At 40.3% G+C, this 24,216-nt stretch overlaps 1 protein-coding gene across 3 annotated transcripts; it reads left to right on the top strand.

Annotated features, from left to right (window-relative positions):
• The first annotated feature begins 298 nt into the window (after nucleotides 1-298).
• On the top strand, nucleotides 299-23,924 carry LOC102778505 (cytohesin-1-like). 3 transcript variants are annotated; one of them, XM_006790985.3, is made up of 12 exons: nucleotides 299-502; nucleotides 9,638-9,720; nucleotides 14,628-14,692; nucleotides 16,656-16,722; nucleotides 17,245-17,363; nucleotides 17,744-17,937; nucleotides 18,929-19,077; nucleotides 20,070-20,181; nucleotides 20,768-20,844; nucleotides 20,950-21,021; nucleotides 22,032-22,186; nucleotides 22,278-23,924. In XM_006790985.3, the coding sequence occupies exons 1-12, from the start codon at nucleotides 421-423 to the stop codon at nucleotides 22,354-22,356; spliced, it is 1,254 nt and encodes a 417-aa protein (XP_006791048.2). In that variant the 5' UTR covers nucleotides 299-420; the 3' UTR covers nucleotides 22,357-23,924. The 3 variants fall into 3 exon arrangements, with proteins under 3 accessions (XP_006791048.2, XP_006791049.2, XP_006791050.2); XM_006790986.3 differs by lacking the exon at nucleotides 299-502 and adding an exon at nucleotides 3,406-3,593; XM_006790987.3 differs by lacking the exons at nucleotides 299-502; nucleotides 9,638-9,720 and having other exon boundaries at nucleotides 14,304-14,692; nucleotides 20,070-20,182; nucleotides 20,766-20,844.
• The last annotated feature ends 292 nt before the right edge of the window (nucleotides 23,925-24,216 follow it).

Below are 24,216 nucleotides of genomic sequence, written 5' to 3'. Positions count from 1 at the left end.
GTACATTTGTCATCAGCTCCAAGAATACTTCAACAACTGTTTATAGGGACACCGCCTGCTTCAGTTTTCATAATCAGTATAGGTATCCTTTTGTACTTCTTCAAAACCCTAAAGTGCGAGATTCCTTTGTGTGTGTGCAGTGGTAGACGTGGATGGGTTTTGATACACGAGCGAGGTCAAGTGTGTGATCAAAAGCGAGGAGAGAGCGTGAGAGAGGGAGAGAGAGAGGGGGAGAGCGAGTGGAGAGTATTTTTCTGAGAGTTCGTCAGAGTCTGGTAGCCATCAGGAGCGAAAACCGCCTTTTTTTTTTCCCAAGGAGTCCAGAGTTGCTTTTAGTAAAACATGACGCAGGCTTAAGGACGAGTAAAAAGAAGATGCTGCAAAGAGGATACTGAAACACTGAAACTCCTGACTGGTGTGATGGGGACAGTAAGTGAGCTGTGTGCGTCCAGTTTCCAGGCATTTCTCTGCCCTACAGTCCGCCCGGGGCCACCTGCTGCAGGTGAGAGCTTTTAAGGAACCCCGTCTTCTTGGTTTGGATAGAAAATTTGTTGTCGGGTATTTGTGAGCAGATTTCAAGGATTACAAGGTGTTCATGAGTTTGAAAAAAAGTGCTTAAAAATGAAACATTATTGTTGTTATCGCAGCTTTTTGTTGGTTTTATGTTGCTCAGAGCGACGTGGAGCGCAAGACTGGCACAAAGTGCTATCAGTGTTCAGTTGCCTTGGTGATTTTCAGTTAGGCTATCAAGACACAGAGCACTCTGTAGTGTGCGCGCGTGTGTGTGTGACATTTCTGTGTACATACGTGAGTCAGTGTGTATGTGTTTGTGTGAGATGGTGGGCTTGATTCGAGAACATGACGCACACCCATCACGGTCTGGTCCAGGATCCTCCTCTCCAGTGGGTGCTGCACAGAGTGACATAATCTCCATCGCTGCCCACTGCTCTCCCTCTGTGCAGGTGCTTTCGTGTTGTGTCAGGGTGCTCATTCAGAAGCCGTTATAACGCCATGAAAGCAGCACACAGATTACATCCATTTACCTTGAGCTTTTATGACTTTCCAGCAGCTTCTTATAGCTTCTCTTTCTTTCTTTTGTTCCTAAACCCTTTAGTCGATCAGGTTAACTGTAGCCTGCTTTGACATTACGATTTTAGCGCCCTCCTCTTTAAATGTTTTCATGTTTTCTAGTTTGCTGTTACATTAAGAGAGCTGTTCTTCGTTTAAAGTTACTTGATGTGCAGAAAAAAGAGGAATGAGGCTGATAAAGACAAACATTGTAACAGCACAAATCTATAATATTAACAGAAACTGATGTGATTTTGCTGACAAACTTCACAAACCTGTTGATATTTATGATTTATGAAGTTCAAATGAGAAGTGGACTTTTTTTAAGGCCTGCTTTGTCAGCCCTGATTGAAGACTTACTGGTTCAGTTACCTCAACTTGTGCAGACAGTTTAGTTCAGTGCATCCAAGCTTTTAAATATGCTAGCCCTCTATCTCAGTGTGAAAATCAGCAGCAGCTTCTCTAAAAGTCCTTTTTTTCACTCTTGATAATGGACTGACCTCACTGTGAGCTGTTTGTATCATAACCAGAAAAAGTCCCCCTTAAAGCAAACTGTTTTTAATGTTTTCCGAGCTGACCCTTTAAGCTGTTGAACAGCGGCAGCTCTTCCTTACCCCACCCCAACATATCCTGTTTTGACGTGTCCGAACTCTGAATAAAGCACCGATTCAGGCGCACAGCTGCAATCCTTTTCCCTCCTTTCCTCCGTCCTTCACTACACCCTCTCCTCTCCCTTCCTTTTTCACACAGGCAGGCTATCTCTGATATCAAACCCAGCTTCCTCTGGCTTCACACCCTCGTTGTTAAATATGTTTCTCTTTTCCAGTGGGTGGGTACTATTATTCTAACATTAAATGTAGAGACAATTATGTCACTTTGTCAAAATCCCCAGCCCAAAAGCCATTAAAGGTGATTTTAGCTCACACATTAATCAGTATAGACATAAATACATAGAAATCTGAAGTTGCAAACATATAATGTTGCTGTAATTTTCAGTTTTTTACTACACAAAATTAACTATCTATCTCTCTGTACATAGTTGGAGTGAGATATGCTGGTCTGCATAATTCAGAAACATTTCATCTGCTGGGATTTTCTTTTTATCCTGTGAACCACAGTTCTCTGGAGAAAAAATGGGCAAAAATTTTGCTGAGGTCTGAGGTTTGGGGGGGAAACCTTAAACCATTGCTCTGATAGGAGGGCAACGGTATAACTTACTTAAAAAGTTGTTACAACCAAGGTATACACAAGACCATCTCTGAACACACAGCACCGGAAACCTTGAAGCAGATGGGCTACGTCAGTAGAAGATACCACCATTTGCCAGTGCTGTCAGCTAATAACAGGAAACTGAGGCTACAATTCACACAGAATCACCACATTTTGACAGCAGAAGATTGCAAAAATGTTGCCTGGTCTAATGAGTAATGATTTCTGCTCGGACATTTGGATGGCAGGGTCAAAATGTCCCTTAAGCAAAATGTAATGATGTGAGAGATATTTTCTTTGCACACTTTGGGCCCCTTAGTACCAACTCACAATCAATGAAACACAACAATCTATCCGAGTACCTTTATGACCACAATGACCAATCTTCTGATGGCTGCTTCCAACGGGATAACGTAACTCATCAAAAAAGCTTAGTTAGGTTTTTTGAACGTGACAATGTGGTCACTGTACCCAAATGACCTCCACATTCACCAGATCTCAGTCGAATAGAGCACATTTAGGATGTTATGGAACTGGAGTCACATGATGGACATAGAACCAACAAATCTGATGCTATCATGTCACTATGGACCAAAGTCTCTGGCCAACATTCCCAGTACTAGCAAGGTGTACCTAATAAAGTTCATAAGTGTGTATATACTATGCATATAGTATATGCATATGCATATATACTATGCAGTACACACACAAACATATATATATCCTATTCTATACACTGTATACTATAGTTGAGGCCTCTATAGTTGTATACCTAAATGAAATAAAGAAATTGTCTGCTTGTGAATTTATATTTTCACAGTATAGTATAGTGTGGTGGTTTATACATTTACCTGATAACCAGCAGCTCCACGAAGTGATCCCGGAGGAGACACAGATCCTTTGAGTTTGCGTAAGAAAAGACATCCGGTGTAAAAACTCCCTTGGCGACCCCTTCTGCGTAAGTGAGCACCAGAAAGTAAAGGATATGAAGTATAAAGGATGTGAATACCATAACCCATACCTATTTTTATTTTTAATTTCTGAAGACAGACAGACAGATAGACACATAGATAGGTCTTTGATTGGCTGTTGCCGCTTAAGCCACGCCCCCATCATCCTGCCAGACACCGGCTGTCTCTTCGCAGTCAGTTGTCATCAACTGCCAGTCTAACGGTAACTGACTGAAAAACTAGACACACTATAGCCACTCATTTGGGCTTTAAAGTTACTTAAAAAGTGTCACCTTTAGCGTGGTTTCCTGGGGACAGCGCTGACCAACAGTAGGAACATGGTTCTGGAAATGGAAGACGAAGTTGGTAAGTTACCTGACGCGGTTTAGTTAAACAGCGTTAACCTAGAGGCTAACACGGATAGCTAGCGAACTAGCATAACTTTGTGCATAGTTACGGATAGGTAAACGAGGCGAGCTCGCTCCAGTAGCAGGTACTTTTTTAATATGTGTTTTGGCATTTAATATCCTGTACTCAGAGCGAAAGCAACAAGTCCTCATGTGTCTGACTTATTAATGCTCTTTGGGAGTCTTTATTAACTGGCACAAGAGATCTATTATTATTAATCTGGGTCGGTGCCAGACCTCCTGGGGGGCTGTACGTATTGTGCAGCACCAGATGAGTCTATAAATACAATCAATGCAACCATTTATTGGTTCGGAAGTGAATGAACTGCACTCAAAACAGCAAAGAGTTGTCAACAACACAGGAGGCTGTAAACACACACACACACACACGTATAGTTATGAATTTGGATTATAAGTCAGCGTCTTCGCAGCACCGCTGCTGTTTCCTGTGAAAATGACATACAGGATACATACAGAATCTCATACAGGATGGTGCCCCACCTTATTCTGAAAAATAGATGGCTTAATGTTCATAAGAGCAAGGGAAAGCTATCAAAATGAACTTCCGGTAATATGAACTGCATTAAAACTTTATTTCACCTTACTTTGGAGCATCATTTTAGTAGTGTGTTTCTTCCACTTTCTGTGCACTGCAGCTGACATGTTATAATGCCCGCACTTTATTTCTCTGTAATTTAAGTATTTCTTCTCCGGGGCACATCGTGTTCCCCCTCATGTTCTTTTCTCATTTTATCGGTTTTAGCCTCATTGATTATTGGACTTAGCCTTAAGGCTGTACAAATGCAACCAGGGCGGATTATATCCTTACTGTTGAGCCAGTTATCCTTGAAATGGACAATTATGGGCTTGTGAACACTGAAACAGACAATTACTGACTTGTGCGTTAGGAGATGCTGAGATCTCAAAATACAGATATTTTTCTTGTTGTAACCAAACTGCTTTGCCTTAGGTCCTGGGTCATGGTACTTTCTAGTTGCAAACACATGTGATGAGCAGAGAAAGAAGAATAAACTGTTGTTTTTGATATTGGCTGCATTTTCCATCCCCAGGAGAAGTGAGTCAGCTTTCTCATTGCTTTACCATATATTTTGGTATGGCTTTGTTTTGGAGACGCACAAGAGTTATTTCCAGCTCTGAACAGGCCTTTGGTTCATGGCTACACGTGGTATTAACTGCATGGAGCCTGAGTTGCATCACTTAACAAAGATCTATGCATTTCCGTGTTAACCATTAAAACACAGTATATTTATAGATTCTGTCATCCTCTTTGCCTCCCACACTTTTTTAGACATTTTTGACAGAGTGAAACAAGAAGTCTTTCTCTCTCGGGTTTATTTCAGGAGGGGTCTTTGTTTCGAAGGTGCCTTTGTAACATTAGCTAACATCTCCCAACAGATTATGCTGTCCAGGTTCCCTTTGCAGTGGTACCTTTTGACATTTTCTCTTATTTTCTTTAAGCAGTGGAGCCGTGGTTAGTTGTGATTAGATTTTGTCTAGTCTTCCTGCTTGTCAAGCTGTCATGAGCCCCACCATCCAGCAACCTTTTCCTTTTTTTAAGGAATATATTAGGGATTTTAATTTGCCTCTGTATGGGAATCACTCATTCATCACTTTTGTGCAAGTTAAAGCAAGAATGTTGCAGCTCAGTCAGCCAATTCAGTGGCTGTGGATGAAAGGAAAACTGCTTTCTGGAGGTCAAAGACACTAAATAAACAGCAAATAAACTTAATACAGTCTTTGAAAGAGAGTTTGAATTGCTTGCTTGTTTGTTTTTAACTGTCTAAAACTGCTTCATTGGGCTGGAAGGAAAACAATGTCCTTGCTCATGTGAAGCTGTACCCCCCCATCCTTTTTTAAAAATTTCCTCCTGGTCCCCAGTCTCCACATGGGGGAGTCCGTTCATTGATGGAGTAAATGAGCAAGGGAGGAGTCAAGATGGACAGAAGGAGGAGGAGGGGGAGAGAGATGAGAGTTCAAGGGTTTCCCCCCCTCTTAAACACACATTTGTCCTTATCCTCATTTGCTGCCCTCCCTCCTTTGCTGGAATGAGGTTATAAGGACTACAGAGGTTAGACTGGAGGACCGCAGGATTTGGGTTAGGGATTGGAAAGTTTGGTCAAAGCTGGTTTATTTGAAAGAAACACGCTTTTTCTTTTACTGGAAGTGATGATAAACCTAAAGCTGTGTGGACTTCAGAGCTATAAACTGGGCTGAGCTGGTTGTACTGGGACCATTCTTGCTGCCGGTGGCGTCTCTCGGCAGACAGAAGCTTTCTTGGGTATGAGTATTAGAATTATGACGCAAATGTGTAGGTGTTCAGTTATCCTGAATGAGTGCATGTCCTCTTGTGAAACTTTTTGAGAACGGAAACCAGAACAGATGCTAACTGTAGCTTGACTGATGCGTTTTTTTTGTCTCTCTGCTTCAGGAGGATGTGATGTGGTGCAGACAGTGGAAGCAGGTTATAGAGCAAACTTTAGGCCTAGGTTTGATGGTTGGATATGCCAAGCAGCTGGTCCTAGCAGAGACACTAATACATACTCAGTGCCCTTGAGACTATGCAGAGCAGCTGGTTTGCAGAGTGAGATGAGGTGTCTTGGTATTTATGCCAGAATGTGTGTGTGTGTGTGTGTGCCAGTTTGAGAAAAGGACGATATTTTCTTTCACAAGCTGTTATAAATCGTTTGTTTTATTTCCTCTCTTAGCATAGAGGGGAAGTCAGTGTGTATGCCAGTTTCACTGACTCGATACTCACATAGTTTGTTGTTTATGCCCTCAGGTTTATAATAAGAGCTGCTGCAGCCTACTTAAACCTCCTTTTGTGGGTCAGGGGTGTGCGTGACTAGCCAGTTCATCACTGTTTATAAGTCTGACAAATACAAATTATATTAAATCCTTCGGTGCCATTTTTGGATTTTGACAGTCACAGATGTCTGGAGGTCCCAAGTCTTTTAAATGGTTTGACAAAAACGTACTGTAATTACAAGTTTGCTTAGATTGTCATACTTTTGTTTTCTATGAGAACTTTTGGTGGGAATTTACTTACATTTCATAGTCCAGTCTGGTATTAACTGATAATATAGAAATGATCTGTAAGATTTGTCCTCAGCTAGATTACATCTTGTATAAAGTTGTTAAGCTTTACTCATTAAGATAGTCAAAGGAGCGTCTGGACTTCTTTAAAGAAGTCCAGACGCTTTTCTTTGCAAGCTCCTTTGACTAAGATGACCTGGATGACTGAGAACCTTCACAGATACTCATTAAGATGTTAAGCGAAAAAAATATTTTCCCTTAATTTACCAGTGTCTGTTAGTAATGTGCATCTACCACCTGAAAGAGGCAGTGCACCTACAAGCTGTTTATCAACCGCTAAAAAATAATACAGTGTGCTACTGACTAGCAGGTTTGAGACCAGCAAACTATGTGTGCCACTGTGAAGTTGAACGATACTGTAAAAGAAGCGAAGAAACCCAAAGTAAACATTACTCCAGTACAGCCATCACAAAGCCATGTAAAACACCCCCCCCCCCCCCCACTCTCTAAGCCATCTCACTGCAGATTGGCTGCCCCTCACAAATAGAAGGGTTGAATACAGGATGGGTCTATGCTTTGAGTCAAAACTGTGTGTCTGATGTTATGTCATGATGTCCTACGCACAGCCTACCGTATATAAAACAGCTACATGTTGTAGCTATGTAAAACATACCAACACGAGCCTAGAGTACCTTATGTGTTAAACATTTGATAAATGTTTCTGCAGAGGTTGACACTCAGTAACATGGTCACAATGGCAAAGTGAAGTGAACAGTTGACTTGAATCTCTCAGCAGGACTTCTCTAATGAGGCCGACAGACAGCAGCAGCACAGCGTGATTTGTCCTCTCTGGCTGCTTGTTATTCAACGTCAATTGTGACCTTTCTTCCACTTTTTCTTAGGTTAGAGCATTTCATACAGTAGTTTTATTGTGAAGCACAGACAAGAGGAAGATTCACTGTTGACAATGCAGAGGTGAGCTGTGTGCAAATATGTATGTGTGAAACAAGAAATATTCCACATCAGCACAATGGTGCTGTGGTCCCTGAGCCTGAGTCCCAGAGGAAAATCATGAACATTTTCAACCAGGTTTCTTATCTGGGGATTCATTTGTTCAATCAAAATGGAAGTTTTTGTTTAAACAATGCTCAAAATTAACAGGAAATTGAGATTTCTGTCAAAAAAAGATAACATTATAATCATAGCGAACCTACAAAATCCTGTTCTGAGCCAACCCAATGTGTTGTTTTTACATTTTTTTGTCTTTCCTTTTCTTCCCACTCAAGCTTTCTTAAGAAAAACCACAAGTATGTGTATCAGCAGCTCTCGTCTGTTCCTGTGTTATCGTTGTTCTGCAGATATATTGGGTGTCTGTGGGTACATGAACCTCCCTTCTATCAGCGTACACATTCGTTCATGTACGGTTGGGGTGTTTCTCATAAGGAGCAACACCATTCAACTTTGATAGGTACACTAATATATCAAGTCTAATGTGCCAACTGTTAGTCATCAGATGTTTTCTTTGAGGTTTCTATGTGAGGTCTGACTGTTATTTTTTTTCCTTTTCTTTATAGACCAAAAACAAACATCCTGTTTCAGTAACAAAACCTTCAGCTCATGTTATAAAGTTCATGATAGTACATGAAATCTGATCTGATAGATCTATTGTTTTACTTTATTTTGTCTTCTATTAGTTTCAGTTTTTATTATTATGATATGGATTGTATGTGTCAGATTATAAAATTTAGGAAGTACACATACATCATACAGACTCATCACAGTGTCATAAAGGCTCCTTGGGAAAGGTGTGATCACAGAATTAATCAAACTAGACCAACATTAAAATTATTTCCTCTAGTTGTGTATAATTGTGTTTTCATAATTACATTATTAATCCACACTTGGTTTTTGTTTTGTTTTGGGTTTTTTTTTCTGTTTTAATTTGCTGTTATACCTGTCAGTGCAGAGTTTTCTCTTAAGTTCACCAAGGCCTTCCTTAAAAGCAAGAATCATCAAAGTTATTAAGATTAATTATCCAGGAGCTGTGAGTGTTTTTGTAATTTAAATACATGCTGAGATTTAAGTACTGAGCTCATGTGGATAGATTATTCACACTATAGTCTCTTATTATTTTGTAGTAAATAGCAAATAGTATTGTTGTTTTTTATTTTTTTGTCTTTACTTGTGTGGAGGACCAGAGGAAGAATATGGTTTGGGACAAAGTTACTACCGATGTTATCATGTTGATCTTAATTTCACTTTTTATTCCCTTTTCCTGGTAACAACTATGGTGCTTGGGCTTTTTTGACCTCTGAAAGGGACATGCCAGAAAAAGTTTGTCAACCACTGCAGTAATATAACCTCACCAAGAGAGTGTGTGTGTGTGTGTGAGTGCATGTGTATACATGTGAGGACAGAAGATTGGCATGCTACTATACTTATGGTGACAAATTGCCTGTCCCATGAGTCTGAAGGCATTTTTGAGGCTCAAAATGCGGTTTTAGTGTCAAAGTTAAAGTTAGGTTATGGTTAAGTTTTGCGTTAGAGTTAGGCATTCATTTTTGATGGTTAGGGTCAGCAGCTAGGTAAAGCATTATGGCACTGAGATGTCGTCACTAAGATATGAAAATGATTGTGTGTGTGTGTGTTTGTGTTTGTGTGTTTATATAAGACCGAGAGGTTTGCTTTCTTCCTCTAGTTCAGGACTGAATTTTGGGTGGTGGTGGGGTGGGGTGGTGGGTATATGATGGATCAAAGTTTGTATTGCCATAGTGACCCTGAGCAGTGGGAATTTCAGATCTCTGTTCTTCATTTGTGTGTATGGTTTTCTTGTAGTTTTTGTTTAATTTCAGTTTGATTCCAGAGGGGATTTTCACATTTGTATTTCTTCTCTATCTGAGGGAGAGTATTTGATCTCTTATTTAGTGCTGCGTATACTTCTATCCTCAGTGCCTGATGACCTGAGTCCAGAGGAGCGTCAGGAGCTGGAGAGCATCCGGCGCAGAAAACAAGAGCTGCTGCAGGACATACAGGTAAGAGTACACTCACATTCTTTGTCCGAGCCAGTTGATGTCCTTTCCAAGCTGAGCTCATCTGGGGTTTAAAGCATGAAAGTCTGAAATATGTCTTGTTTTATAATTATCTAATCTAATTTATTGTGGAACGGATGTAAATAAAGTCACTTGTTTGTGCATCAGAAACTCAACCACTCTTTGTCCCAATACAATTTCATTTACTAAGCATCCATCCATAATATTTCAATCATTATTATTAAAGTTGGAAGAGTAATCTTCCAGCAGAACCAGATCTTTTGTTGGCACCTGTCCACCTCCACTGGTTGGGCCAATTCTGGTGCAAAAAGATGTGATCAAAAGGTTTCAGGAATTGGCCCATGGAACCCCCTCCGCCCCTGAAAAACACTTAACCCAGATTTAAATTTGACTGACCTTTAAAGTCATCTCCTTGTGTTCTGATAGCTTGACAGTTATCTTTCAGCTTGCTTTGTATTTAATCAGAGTCGAGAAACTCTTAACTCTCATGATGAGTAGAGCAGGCGGTGCTAGTGTGACTTTAAAATTCAGTCAACCTGATAAAAGTCCCTGCCTGACCTCCTCCGAATCAGCTGCTTTCTTTCTCTAATAACTTTAAAAAGTTGTGCAAAATTCTACCTTCACATAATGAAAACCGACTGAATTACTGACCCTTGAAGTACATAGGGTTGGTTTGAAATTAAGTTCTCTTATTTCTTTCAGCATTTCAGCATCCCTTAAAGATCTGATCCCTTGAGGTCTGCTAAAAAACAAATCTATTTTGCACCACTTTAAATGTCATGGTCTAAAGTCAAACATTTGTTTTTGTTTGGCACAGTTTCTCCTTGTAGACCTGGTCTACCAGGAGAGTTTGCTCTTGGTTCTATATGATGTTAGTGATCTTAAGTCTGTTGTTCAAACGATCTGTTTCCCACATTTACCTGTTGGGAAATCTAGATTTAATGTAATGATAATTTCCTTAATTATGGATATATATGTGTTTTTCCCAACACAGTATTTTGGAAAACTGGTTAAGTTTTAATAGTAATGTGAACCAGTTATCAGTCATGTTACACTGCATTAAGAGTATTTCTTTTAGCTCTCTACCATTCATTGCTCTGGCAGCTATCACTGAATTAATTAACAGTCTTTTAAAAATCATGATGAAAGTTAGTTTGGTAAAGTGTTTGAGTTCCTGCCCCACTAGTCCCTGTACGTCATTTCATAATTATAGGGGTTATCACATTCCCATTCTTCTGTGAAAGTACTAGTGGATGTTTACTCTTTTATCCTGTCTCTGTTTTCTGTCTTAATTACTGCCTGGATAAAATGCTTTCTTAACTGAGCAGCAGTGAAACAGGATTTTGTTTTTGTCCTTGCTCTGCACCCTGTGGTTGTCTGGAACATTTTATTTTTTTAAATTTTTTTTCCAGAGTAGAGACACACAGGAATTACAAACCCTGCTTTGTGTTGTTTTGTCTTTGTCTTTAATTATTTTCTCTCTGTGTGTCCTTGAGAAGATTTTTCACCTCCAAGTCTAGACCACTGTGTCTGGGGAGGTGTGTGTGTGTTTGGAGGGTAGGGTGTATACGGGTATGACCACCAGAGCGTTACTGTATACACTGAAGACAGATGATCGTCTTTGTCTGAGGGGGATGTACCTCTAATATGCATGTGTCCTCTGGCTCTCTCAGCCTGGAGAGACACATTAACCCCCTGCTTTAGTTCCCTCTACAAGCTTAAATAAATTAGCAGGACTGCCTGTGTCAGCTCTTAATGTGGAGAAATTTGTTATGTGAGATAGAGGATAAAGCTGGCCTTGTGACTTTAATGTAAATTCAACCTACTTGAAGGATAAAATTCAATCAGAAAATTACACAACACACAACAAGGACTCACCGTCCATTTCCATATGTCAGATTGTTTGTTAAAACAGTGTTTTTATAAAGTTTTATATGCTTGTTTGCATAAAGTTGGACATGCAAATGTCATTGCAACTCATTTAGAACTGAAACAAATTAATCTCCAATGAATTTTAACTTGTTGGTTTCAGTTTGTGTCTCTTGTAAGGTTTAGATTATCGTGCGTTGTTGGGGAAATGACATAAAGATCAGCTTTATTGGCAAGAAGTCACTATCGTCGACCACCGACATCAGAATCCATCACCATAACCCTAATGGACTGTATATAAAAGATGGACATAGCCAGTGCAATGTAATGTACTTTATTGGTTTGTGTAGTTCCATTTGGAAGTCTGAGCATTTTGACGATCACCATCTTTTCAAACCAGACATATAGAGTTTTGATTGGACTGAGAAACCATGCCCTGCTTTATTGTCTGTTTACTCATTTATAAAAATTAGCAACATATTTTTTAACAAAGACTTTGAGGGATGAGAGACAAGGACAAAACACAAACTGTATACAGAGTTCTGAAATATATAAACACGTGGGATGTGAAAAGAAGTCAAGAAATTCCCAGTACATCATGGGATGTCCCCTCTAGAGCCTGCGCCTCCAGCAGCCCAACCAAAAGATGGTTCAGGGTCAGCTGATCCAACCCTAACCTCTTTGCATATCTCATGTCTTTATCAAAAGGCCAAATCTGAAAACAAACCCTTAAAGTAGCAAGTGTGTCTCTGTTCTTAACCCAAACTGGGACCTGGTTGCTGAGGGCTCAGCCCTCCCATTCTACTTTTGAGAGGGAAGTGATCCGCTGGAAGAATTTGATACTTTAAGGTTTTTGATGAGGCCTGCTCAAGCACACAGAATAATGAGAAATGTATCTGCTGGTAGTTGCTGAATGATATCAGCAGCAAGAGATGACTCAAACAAAAGTGACATTAGGCACTTTTTTTTTTTTAACTGAGATTTAATAAGGTAAGCCAAAATATATTTTGAGCCTGATCTATAGCAGAGAGCTGTCAGTGTGGTGGGCATCCACAACACACACAAAGAAACACTCAAACACACAGCCTCCAGGCAACAGCGCTGTGTAAACTGATGGATGGAGTTTATTATTATCATTAAATTTGAATAAATCTAAACTTATGTTATTTGGAAATAGTAGTTTAAATACAAATGCAAAGATTCAAATAAATGGTGTTGATATTGAAAGAGTCAGTGAAAATAAATTTCTGGGGGTAATAATAGATGAAAAACTTAACTGGAGAGCTCACTTAAGATATATTCATTCCAAAGTATCACGTAGCATTGCAATACTAAACAAGGCAAAACAGGTATTCGACAGAACATCACTTCATATTCTCTACTGTTCACTGGTTTCACCATACTTAAGCTATTGTGCAGAGGTCTGGGGCAATAACTATAAAACCACATTAAACTCACTTTTTACTCTTCAAAAAAAAGCAATTCGATTCATCCACAATGCAGGTTATAGGGAACATACAAACTCACTATTTTTGCAGTCTGAAATATTGAAAATTGACGATCTAGTGAAATTCCAAACAGCACAAATTCTATTCAAAGCAAAAAATAAAGAACTGCCAGGTAATATTCAGAGTATGTTTTTTTTGAAAGAAGGAAGTTATAATTTAAGGGGTTTTTGTAACTTCAAAACAATGAAGGTACGTACCACAAGAAAAGGCTTTTGTGTTTCTGTTCATGGAGTGAAACTATGGAACAGTCTGAATATAGAATTAAAGCAATGTCCAAACATAAAACTGTTCAAAAAGAGTTATAAAAATATGATCTTCTCAAACTATAAAGAAAAGGAAAATATTGAAATTAAGTGAATGTCTCTATTTAAAAAAACCAAAAAAAAACCCCCAAAACAACTCATGATGTGATATTATAGTATATAGTATATCAGAAATCTGTTCACTGTTTTTATTACAAATTATATCAGTAAGGAAGCTGACTAAATATTAACTGATAATTTATGGCAAAGGGGTGGGATTAAATAAGTGTTTACTTCTTCCCACTCCCTTTCAACATGTAAATTAATAATTTTATTGTATGTAATTTGTACAGTATTTTTTTTTCTTATTTTCTTTTCTAAATGTACTTGTATATTGTTCACATGTTGAAATAAATTTAAAAAAAAAAAAAAAAAAAAAAAAAAAAAAAAATTATCAAGGTCAACTCGCTTAGCGTCTCTCTTCACTAAGCCCCGCCCTGTCTTTCCCTCAGGGCCTGATGGGTAATGAGCCATGAAATATTCCAGTAGTGGAGACAGAGGACACAGTCCTTATTTACCTTAGCTGATGGTGATGTAGCATTGTTTTCACACCCTCATATGTCTAAGAACCGATTCATCTGCTTCTGTCCATTTTCTGTAATTATCTTAGCCTTTTATTGTTATTATTGTGTCTTTATTTCTTTCTCTTCTCAGGACCCTTGGCAATCAAAAGTCTTTGATCCTGCATATTCCTGTCTCCCAATGTTGACATTGGGTGTGGGGGTATAGTCTAGTAAATTTGGGTCAGCAGCAGGGAGGGGAGTGGTATGAAGGGGGAAAGAGGGGACAGGAGGGGTTGTAGGCTCTGACCCCAGAACAGGTGTTACAGATCCCAGAGAGGTTTCTTTTAAAGGGTGGCTGTTGCATGTAACCCAGCAGAGAAAAAGAATGAGTCTGTCTGCGAGTGTGTGAGTCATATCTGCATTTTTAGGGGTTTAGTGGGTCATCGCTTTAGTGGGAAGTGCTTGTATGGATGTTGGTCAGTGAGATGTAGGTGGAACAGACCACCATGTGTAATTCATTGTGACAGCAAGATCAAAGCATCTCCAGAGGGCTCCTCTGAAGGGTTAGATATCACACAAATGGCACATGTAGATATGTGCTGTTTCCCTTCAGCTTCTGTACTCAAAAAACAATCAAAATAATGATCCCTTCTCCTTCCCCCTTCTGTTTCATCACTTCTTTCCCTCCTCTTTCTGTCTGCACTCAGAGGCTGAAGGATGAGATAGCAGAGGTGACCAGCGAGATTGAAAACCTGGGCCTGACTGAAGAGAGGTAAAGTATCTCTCAACTACCATTTGTGTGCTTGTGCGTAGGCAGCAGCACTCTTCTCAGCCTTTGTTTTGGAGGATTTCTAGTCAGAGAAAAGACCAGAAAAATCTGTCCAACCATTAGAGCACTGCCTTATGGGATTATTGATTAATCCATCAGATAATTAGCAGAATATAAACCCAATTAAGGTTGCCAGTGGGACATGAAAAGTGTTCAGACTGCTTATTTTGACATTCAAGGCAGATATTCACTGAGGATATGAATCACAAACTGGTTTCAGTCGACTGTTGTCAAAATAGTTTGACATGTTTATTGAGAGATGCATATTGCATAATAATGGCATAAAGACCATAAGACCACTAGAAACTTAGAAGATAAAGAAATCATGGTGAAAGAACATCCCGAAGTTTGGCTTTATTTCACAAAGAAACATGACAACACTGGCAGTTATGTTATGTCTTTCTTTTCTATATTTATCATATAATTCCCCTCTCATCCTTTATCCTTCAAGCTTGTCAGGTCCTCAACCAGAGGTCTGGGAGCTTGAGGCTCCTGCGCAGTATCTTAGCTGTTCCTAGGACTGCACTCTTCTGGACAGAGATCTTGGATATTGTTCCTGGGATCTGCCGGAGCCACTCGCCTAGCTTGGGAGCCACTGCACCTAGTGCTCCGAGTACTACTTGGACCACTGTTACCCTCACCCTCTACATCTTCTCCAGCTCTTCTTTGAGCCCTGGATACTTCTCCAACTTCTCGTGTTCCTTCTTCCTGATGTTGCTGTCATTCAGTATCGCTACATCTATCACTACGGCCGTCTTCTTCTGTTTGTCTACCACCACTATGCCGCCTGTATCTGGAAGTCCCACAGGATCTATGCCAGCTACTTGGTTATGGTGTTCCATGTATGCCCTGCCTGCTAGCATCTTCCACCCTGCTGTTATGTGCTGGATTGTCTCAGGGGCGTCTTTACACAGCCTGCACCTGGGGTCTTGCCTGGTGTGATAAGCCCCAGCCTTCATGGATCTTGTGCTCAGAGCTTGTTCCTGTACTGCCATGATTAGTGCCGCAGGGTCATGGGCAGGGCATCACCTGATCTTACCATTCAGCTGACTCCTCAGGACCTTCTACAAGTAGTTGCAGCTTTCCTAGCAGCCTCTTCGTGGTTCCCATTTGCCTGGGATCCCCAGGTACTTGTAGCTGTCCTCGATGTCTGCAATGTTCATTTTGTTCTTTTCTACTGCCAGACGCAGACCACAAGGCTGTGAGTTTTTGCTTGGCAGTTTCCAAGAGCAAGGCTTAGGCACCTCCCTTGATCTTGTATCTGAGAGTACTTCATGTACTCTCATGGAGGATCCGGGTTTTAAGCTTCACCATGATCCTGTCTTTCAGGCCAGTTCCTCTCACACTCAATTTCTATCACACTTGGGGCCAATCTCAGATGGAGATGATGATATCTCCCCCCTGACCTGTCGTCCTGGCTCCCCCTTGCTGTAGCATGTATGTTGTACCTCGTCAGTCTCTAGCTATGAGAGCAGTCCCTTCTTCCGAATGTTGGAACTCTGAACTACTAGTTGTTTCGCCATCAATATCGAAGATATTCGATATCGAAGATCCCATAGGTCCCTAGCATGGGGAGTCTAGCCTACGACCGTTACTGAATGCAGACGCCCCCAGGCGGGAAGTGAACTTGCATATATGCTGAAATAACTTTCTGCACAACATGGGCAGCATGACTGTTACTCAGGTTGTTATTAGAACATCGGTGCTACGCAGGCAGGTCTAACAGACATTTCCTTTGACTAAAAATAAACAAAAAAAAAATCCATCCAATATTTTCCATTCTAGGTGATAAAAGCCAGGCTGTTGTAACAGAGAGCTGGGCTGGCATTGAAAATTAAAATTCACAGGTGATGAATAAATATGATTTACACACTAATGGTTTATGTTTTTTAAAATGTTATTTTAGGAAAAACATGCAAAGGAATAGACAGATGGCCATGGGCCGAAAAAAGTTCAACATGGATCCTGCGAAGGTAAATACATTTATGCAGCAGTGCTTTCTTCTTTCATGTGAGTTCAGCTACTGATTATCAGTCTGTTTTAGTTTAGTTTAGGAAAAGTGTCCTCTTTCGGCTGACAATGATATAAAATACACAAAACCTTGTTTTTTGCATTTGTATCATGTATTAAAATTTAACTCCAGCCTTTTCCTGAAACACCATTAGTGTGCTTGGTCTTTGAATTTGACACCCTGACTCTGTTTTTTTTTTGTTTTTATTAAAGCCATGTACTCTGTGTACTTTTTTTTACTTCTGGTTGTTCGCACCCACAGTTTGACGCTACCCATGAACAACCAGGTGATAATGTAACAGGTGTTTTTCTAAAAGGAGATATTTTATGGATTATTGGTCTTGAATGGGTAGAAAGAAGAAAAAAACAACCAAAACTCCCCCATACAAAATTACTAAAATGAACTACAAACTTCTCTGAACTGCTTGTTTTCATTCAGTGTGTGATGTTCATTCTGGGGTGTGTGTTTTGATTTTCTTCCTCAGGGCATTCGCTTCTTGATCGACTGTTCGCTGCTGAAAAACACCAGTGAAGACATTGCCCAGTTTCTGTATAAGGGGGAGGGGCTTAACAAAACCGCCATCGGTGACTATCTGGGCGAGAGGTAAGCAGTATTAATGATGCCCTTTCCAGTAGACAGTTTTGACATGTCCTATCAAAAAAAAGGACAAAGTCTTGAGCCTATATGGACAATAGCAGGAGTTCAGACCATCTCACATTTTATTCTTCACTCCTCTTTAAAAAGTTTATTCCTTATAAGTAATAAAAGGCCAGTTAAAAAAAAAACCACATCTTCTGTGTGTTACAGGAGAAATTGTGCTGTATACTGGATATAGATTTTGGTGCATAAGCAGTTCAACAAGAGCATCCTTTAATTTGATTCTCTTGAGTTGAACAGAGCTGACACAGTTTCTCTTCTGTTTACTCCTGTGTGCGTGCACACGTGGGTGTGTGTTTGTGTGTGGGATTTCGTGCGTCGTGCAGAGATGAATTCAACATCAAGGTCCTGCACGCCTTCCTGGAGCTGCACGAGTTCACAGACTTGAACCTGGTTCAGGCTCTCAGGCAGTTTCTGTGGAGCTTTAGGCTGCCCGGCGAGGCCCAGAAAATCGACCGCATGATGGAGGCGTTTGCTCGGCGATACTGTCACTGCAACCCCGGAGTGTTTCAGAGCATCGGTACGTGAGGAAGAAACGGTTTATGGTCACAGTTTTTACATATTACAGAGTGAAAATAAAGAAGTTGTTCAATAATAAAACCATTTTTCTTCCATCTTTTTTTTCATTTTTACAGCATTTATTCCATTCACACACTGTATGTAGGGCTCTGCAATTTGCCACTGAGCAGGAAAACACACCAGTAATGATTTATATTTAGTTTAATGCACATTTCCGTTTTTCGTTTAAATCAAGTCACCTTTATTTATTCAGCACATTTTAAACGACGGAGTTGATCCAAATGTATTATCTAATACTCACAGAAACATAACTAAAATATGAAGCAAAGCAAAAGTTAATAATAATTAATAACAATAATTTTAATGTCATTGTTTTAGGCCAGGACCTGCATATTAAACTAACTTTAATATAAAGATTTACCTGTTTTTTGTTGTGTTGGTAACGTATGTTTGCTTCTCTTTAGCTCAGGAACTTCTAGAGTTCTTGCTTTCTTACTCTTAGTGAGCACTCAGCCACATTCACCTACTCACCACACAGTTTTTACACATCACACACAAAGTCTCATACTGATGCACTGGGGGAAATTTGTAATTCACCATCTTGTTCAAAGATATTTTGACTTGCAGACACGAGGATCTTCCCTTCTGCTTCCTGACATGGGTAATATGAGGAATGTGCAAATAGGTGAAGGTTGTGCTGCTTACTGGACAGAGCACACAGGTTTATGGAAAAGTATAGCATGCGGTTTGTACGTAAGGTGTTATTTGATAATTAGCACACTGTTCTATGTCTGCACTGGATGGACCTGATAGTGAACAAATACAACCAACTATGACTGTAGTTGTCTGGGAATGTAATTTCTTTTAACTAACACTCTACACAAAGGTATAGCAGCACCTCAGTGGTTTTCAGTTAATCGTTTAAACTCACTGTGGTCTTTCTAACAGCCTGACTCTGAAAACGTACAAACACACACTGTGTCTGTTTGCAGATACCTGTTACGTGTTGTCGTTCGCCGTGATCATGTTGAACACCAGTCTACACAACCCCAACGTGAAGGACAAACCCTCTGTTCAGAAATTCACAGCAATGAACAGAGGAATCAATGATGGAGGAGACCTACCGGAGGACCTGCTCAGGGTGAGTGAAGTTTAGGAAGTTCACAGTGCCCTGTGTGATATACTCACCATGTGTTCAGGCCCTGTGAATTCAGACAGAACAGCACATCTGATGGTCCATTTGTGGGGAAATATGAATGCGCTGTGGAGTTTCTGGTGGACATTTAAACAACTTGGAAAGCACCGGCTGTCTGATGACTGTAGCTGTGATTGTTATGATTATAGCTGTGAGACATTATACGATAATAGGTACACTGCAGCTGTTGTTTGTGACCTTGTGGTTTTGCAAGCCAAGCGTCATATTGAAGTTACATTCCTGATCAGTGTAACATTAGCACCTTACATTCAACCACAAATGGAGCCAAAAGTCTGAGCAGAAACCACAAACGAGGAATGAGCTAGAGATGCATCATTTTTCTGTCCTGTGGTCGAGACGAGAAGAGGCTTTCTCAAAGATGTCAGTGTATTCAAACTGAACGGTCCAGACAGCACGTAAAAGTCCCTCATTACAACACATTCCACCAAATAATGCAGAAAAGCTAAATTCCAATTATTTTTTAAAAACATCTCAGGCTGTTAATCATAAATGGGTGTCTCAATGACTTAAAATTATTTACCAAGAAACTGCTTTTTTAAAGGAGTAAAGTGGGGGTTCAGCTTGTGGTTTCAGCTTTTTGAAATTCCTGGCAAAGGCTCAAGTGAACATGTCTAAAATGTATAAATGATACACTTTGAAAATGTTCCTGTGTTTGAGTTTTTTTAATAAGTTATTATGCAACCCGTGTAAACACCATTTCTATTTATTTCATAGCTGGCTGAAGTAGCCAACACATTATTCTGTTGTATTCTCTGAGTGTATTTGTTGTTTTTACTTAAGTTTATTTTGATAAATCATAACCCCAGAGTTGAAATTTGCTGATAAATGTTTGTGTTGTAAATAAGTAGAAGTTAAGATAAAGGTAAGGATAAATAGTAGCTACCCGCATGATCTAAATGATGTCACCATCTATGCAGAACCTGTACGACAGCATCAAGAACGAACCTTTTAAGATCCCAGAGGATGATGGGAATGACCTCACACACACCTTCTTCAACCCCGACAGAGAAGGGTGGCTGCTCAAACTCGGTATGTGAACTCTGATTTGTTCAGTTTCTACAAACAGGTCGTCCCTCTAGTGGACCAGATGTGTAACAGCGGCTTTAACGAGACGACGAGAGATCTTTTTATTGAAACATTAATCAAAGTTGAGTGAAATGTTGGACATGTTTTACTCTCCTGTTGACGCTCTTCTTGTCTGTTTGTGTTTCATGGTTTTGACTTCAGGAGGTATGTATCCTCACACTCGCCAGCTTTAATGCACCGCTTTGCTTTCTGAGCTGCCCCTGCCCACCACCCCGTCATTTTTGTCCTGCCACTGCCTGTGTGCATTCACCTACCCATCACAGTTTTACTGTGATAATTAGTTTTCACATCCGGTTCACCTGCTGCTTTTCGCTATCATGTCCTGATGTGAAGGTATTAGCGCTTCACATCTGCCTCTAACTGCTGGACTCCTTGAACTGCCCACTGACTCACGTTTTAACCTCAGCTGTTGCAGTCAGTAGGCTTTACTTAACCTGCTGAATTGTGTCGTCAGTGTGCTTCAGAGTGTCGCCGTCAACATCAGCATTCAGTTTACTGATGTCATAACTCACCTTTAATCCATCCTCAGGTGGAAGAGTGAAGACCTGGAAGCGGCGCTGGTTTATTCTCACTGATAACTGTCTCTACTACTTTGAATACACCACTGTGAGTACTTCTTGTTTCACTGTGAAAATAAATGATTACTGGATGTAACTGTGGACAGCCTTATTAATAAATAAACTAATTTTTTTCCTTTCTGCTGTTTAAAAGGACAAAGAACCCAGAGGGATTATTCCACTGGAAAATCTAAGCATCAGAGAAGTCGAGGACTCAAAGAAGCCGGTAAACCGCTGCTCTCTTTGTTTTTGTCCTGTGATTGAAGAGATCAAAGTCTCAGAGTTCAGAAAAAGATGGCAAAAACAGGAGGGGACACAAATCTCTTTGGGTTTGCATCAGGAACAGCATCCCACATAAATCTGCCAAATCAAACATGCAGAGCTAACCGCTGTGGCGACCCTCTGTTAATAAGGGAGCTGCTGAAAGCAGCTTACAAAGGATTTCAAAAAGCAAAGCAAAAATAAACCGTGTAACCATGTCTCCAAAGTAATGATGACTTTGATTTTCTTGTGATACTAGTCCTTATTTTGCATGTTTTCCTTAGTTACTCCCATGATTATTATGGACACATAATTAAAAACTAAAGGTAATAATCTTCAGCATGGACAGCCAAGTTTGTGAATGTGACAACCTGAGAACGAGGCAACATAGGATTTTGAAATTCATACCGTGCAGCTAATAAAAAGTTAGGACGAGCTTCAATCTGAGTGACCTCGACCTCAAGGTCAGACGCTAAGTTCTATAAAAATCTTGTGAACACAGTAAATCAAGAACGATGTCACATAGGAGTTTCAAAATGGTAACATACGTGCATCTGCTCACAAGCTGTGGGGTAGCTCTTGTGGTCGTCAAGTATTTTTAATTTTGGAGGAAGCCTAAAGTCGTACCTGGAGGAGCCAGAGATTTAGCCACTTTTTCCACTGGCTTCAAATATTTGATGACTTTATCCAAAAATAGGGTTTTAAAAAAAGTACATATACTACACAGGTGCAAGCCTGAAAAAGCATTAAAAAAACCACAATGTACCCAGCGATAACTCCAGCAAATGAACAATGAACACGTGACCGTCCACCTAGAATCAGTGCACCCTCAACCTGCTGATGGATCAACAGTTTATATAAAGTTTATATAAGTTTTTATTACAGCGTTGAACACGTTCAGTACAGAGTGAAAACAACCGATCACACATGTAACTTGTTTATTCGCCTTCCTGCCTCAACCATGATCTCTCTCAGAACTGCTTCGAGCTGTTCATCCCCAACCACAAAGATCAGGTGATCAAGGCCTGCAAGACAGAGGCAGACGGCCGCGTCGTCGAGGGAAACCACACTTTCTACAGAATCTCCGCCCCAACTGCGGAGGAGAAGGACGAATGGATCAAAAGCATCAAGTGAGTTTCAGTTTTGTTTTCTCTCCCTGCAGAGGGTCAAACTAATGATGACGATGAAGAAAAAGTGGAACTGCTGTCCTTCTCTCTGCAGGGCTGCAATCAGCAAAGACCCGTTCTATGAGATGTTAGCTGCTCGGAAGAAGAAGGTCTCCTCCCTGAAGGGGCTGTAGAGCTGCTGAGGATAAAACAACCGCAAGCCTGTTTCAGGTGGACCTGACATTCCCGCTGCAGACCTGAACCTGGCGGAGGATTCACCTCTTAAAGCGGCTTGTCTTTTGTCCCCTTTTCAACAGACACACCTTCAGAACCAGCGCTCCCTTCTTTACAGGTCTGACCTCCTGCCGACACTTTATTTCCCATCTGCAGATAATGTTATTCAGACAGAGACTCTTTTGTTTGCTGAAACGTCACCTTTTTAAAGACCTGCTGCTGCGGTGCCCTCCGGTTAGCTCTCCCGCTCATCGTGAAACCTGCTGTAAGGACTGTTGACAAGCATTTGAATGACCTCTGAGCCTTTTCGCACAATCAGTGTTTGGTCTGCTTGAGTACAGCAAGTCCCTACAGCTGCTGAAAACAGAGAGAGCGCTGGAAATGTTGTCAGTTCACGTCTCCAGAGGAGTGAACTACGAAGCGAGGTTAATGAGTTAGCTAGGTAGCGAGCCTGAAGTTGTTTTGTTGTTGTTGTTGTTCAGAGTTTTGGTTTAAAATCAACAGCAAAAAGCAGCCCAGTGACAAACTAACAACACATAAGGCGGTACACGAAAACCTGCTCAAAAAAAGCTGTGTGTTTACAGTGACTTAAATCAAATTCAATTCAATTCAATTTTATTTACATAGCGGCAAATCACAACAACAGTCGCTTCAAGGCGCTCAAATCAACGATGCCGACAATACGTTTCAGTGCTCCTGCTTGTCTCTGCAGATCTTAATTCTCCATCGGATTAAGGTCTGCAGTTTTCCTAGCTGCAAATCCAAAACGTAAATCTGATCTGGAAACCAGCAAGAAGTTATCACTTCTGTCCTGTGGTGTGGTCCACCATCAAGCTGGAAATGGACTGTCACCAGATTGCTCCTAAATCATTGTAAGGAGTTGTTTGTTTGTTTTTTAGTATTAGTATATTTTTTAGTATTTAGTATTGTTAATACAGTACCTATTGACCCTTGGTAAGTATATTAAAATTATGCCAATAAAAATAACAGAAATAGAAAACTTGCGATTGTTCTTCACCATCAAAGAAAAATACACATCACCATTCTAATTACACTCACAGTCACACCTACAGACACCTGTTAACCTAACACGCACACCTGGAGAAAACCCAAGACATTCATGCTGCAAGACAGCAGTCCTGACCCTCATAAAATAAGAATTCATATGATGAAGTGGCAAAGGAAATAAACAGTGAGTAATACTATTAATATAAATAAGTAAAGTTAATCACAGCTGTAGCAGACTGGAGTTTGGGTTATGTTGAAATGTGCCTGCTTCATAGTGCACTCCTCTGGACGGAAAAGTTTGAGATAAAATAAACGACTCCTCGTGAAAGCTGCACAGCAGCAGAATCTGAGATTCGGACTTTTCTGAAGCTGACGAAGATTCAGTTCAGGACTCAGTCGAGACTCTGAGCAGCATTTAGTTGCCATACATTTCCCCCCCCCCTGCCCCGTTTTGTTACTGCTGTTGATCTTCTGTCCATGAAAAGGAAAGTAAAACAGAAATAGTCAAATATTTATTTATCCACATTTCTTGTAATTTATTGTTTTTGTCTCAATAAAAGTTTGCAAAGAATCTTCTGCTCCTGTTTGAGTTCATTATTTTACTGAAGTTGTTTTATTGTACATTTGTAATGAATAAGTGATTTAAAATGAAGTGAGACTGGTTCCGATTAGTTTACTCTAAGCACCTTCTTAGAGTAAACTAATCTGAGGTTGTTCGACCGCATTTCCTCTGTAGTGTAAACACTAACGTGTCCTCATGCAACCTAAACAGTCATTAATGCAGGACATGGTGGCCTCTGCAGTCACCTGGA

Source organism: Neolamprologus brichardi, chromosome 8, assembly GCF_056152115.1.
Source record: "Neolamprologus brichardi isolate AB-2024 chromosome 8, ASM5615211v1, whole genome shotgun sequence".
NCBI lineage: Eukaryota > Metazoa > Chordata > Actinopteri > Cichliformes > Cichlidae > Neolamprologus > Neolamprologus brichardi.
The sequence above is the reverse complement of the archived record's forward strand: the minus strand, read 5'-3'. Positions and strand labels throughout refer to the sequence as shown.

Excerpts from the sequence above, each read along its gene's own strand:
- LOC102778505 (XM_006790985.3), top strand. The coding sequence starts at position 421 with ATGGGGACAGTAAGTGAGCTGTGTGCGTCCAGTTTCCAGGCATTTCTC. Across the intron at positions 503-9,637 it reads CCCGGGGCCACCTGCTGCAG|TGCCTGATGACCTGAGTCCA; the intron begins GTGAGAGCTTTT and ends TTCTATCCTCAG. Across the intron at positions 14,693-16,655 it reads CTGGGCCTGACTGAAGAGAG|GAAAAACATGCAAAGGAATA; the intron begins GTAAAGTATCTC and ends ATGTTATTTTAG.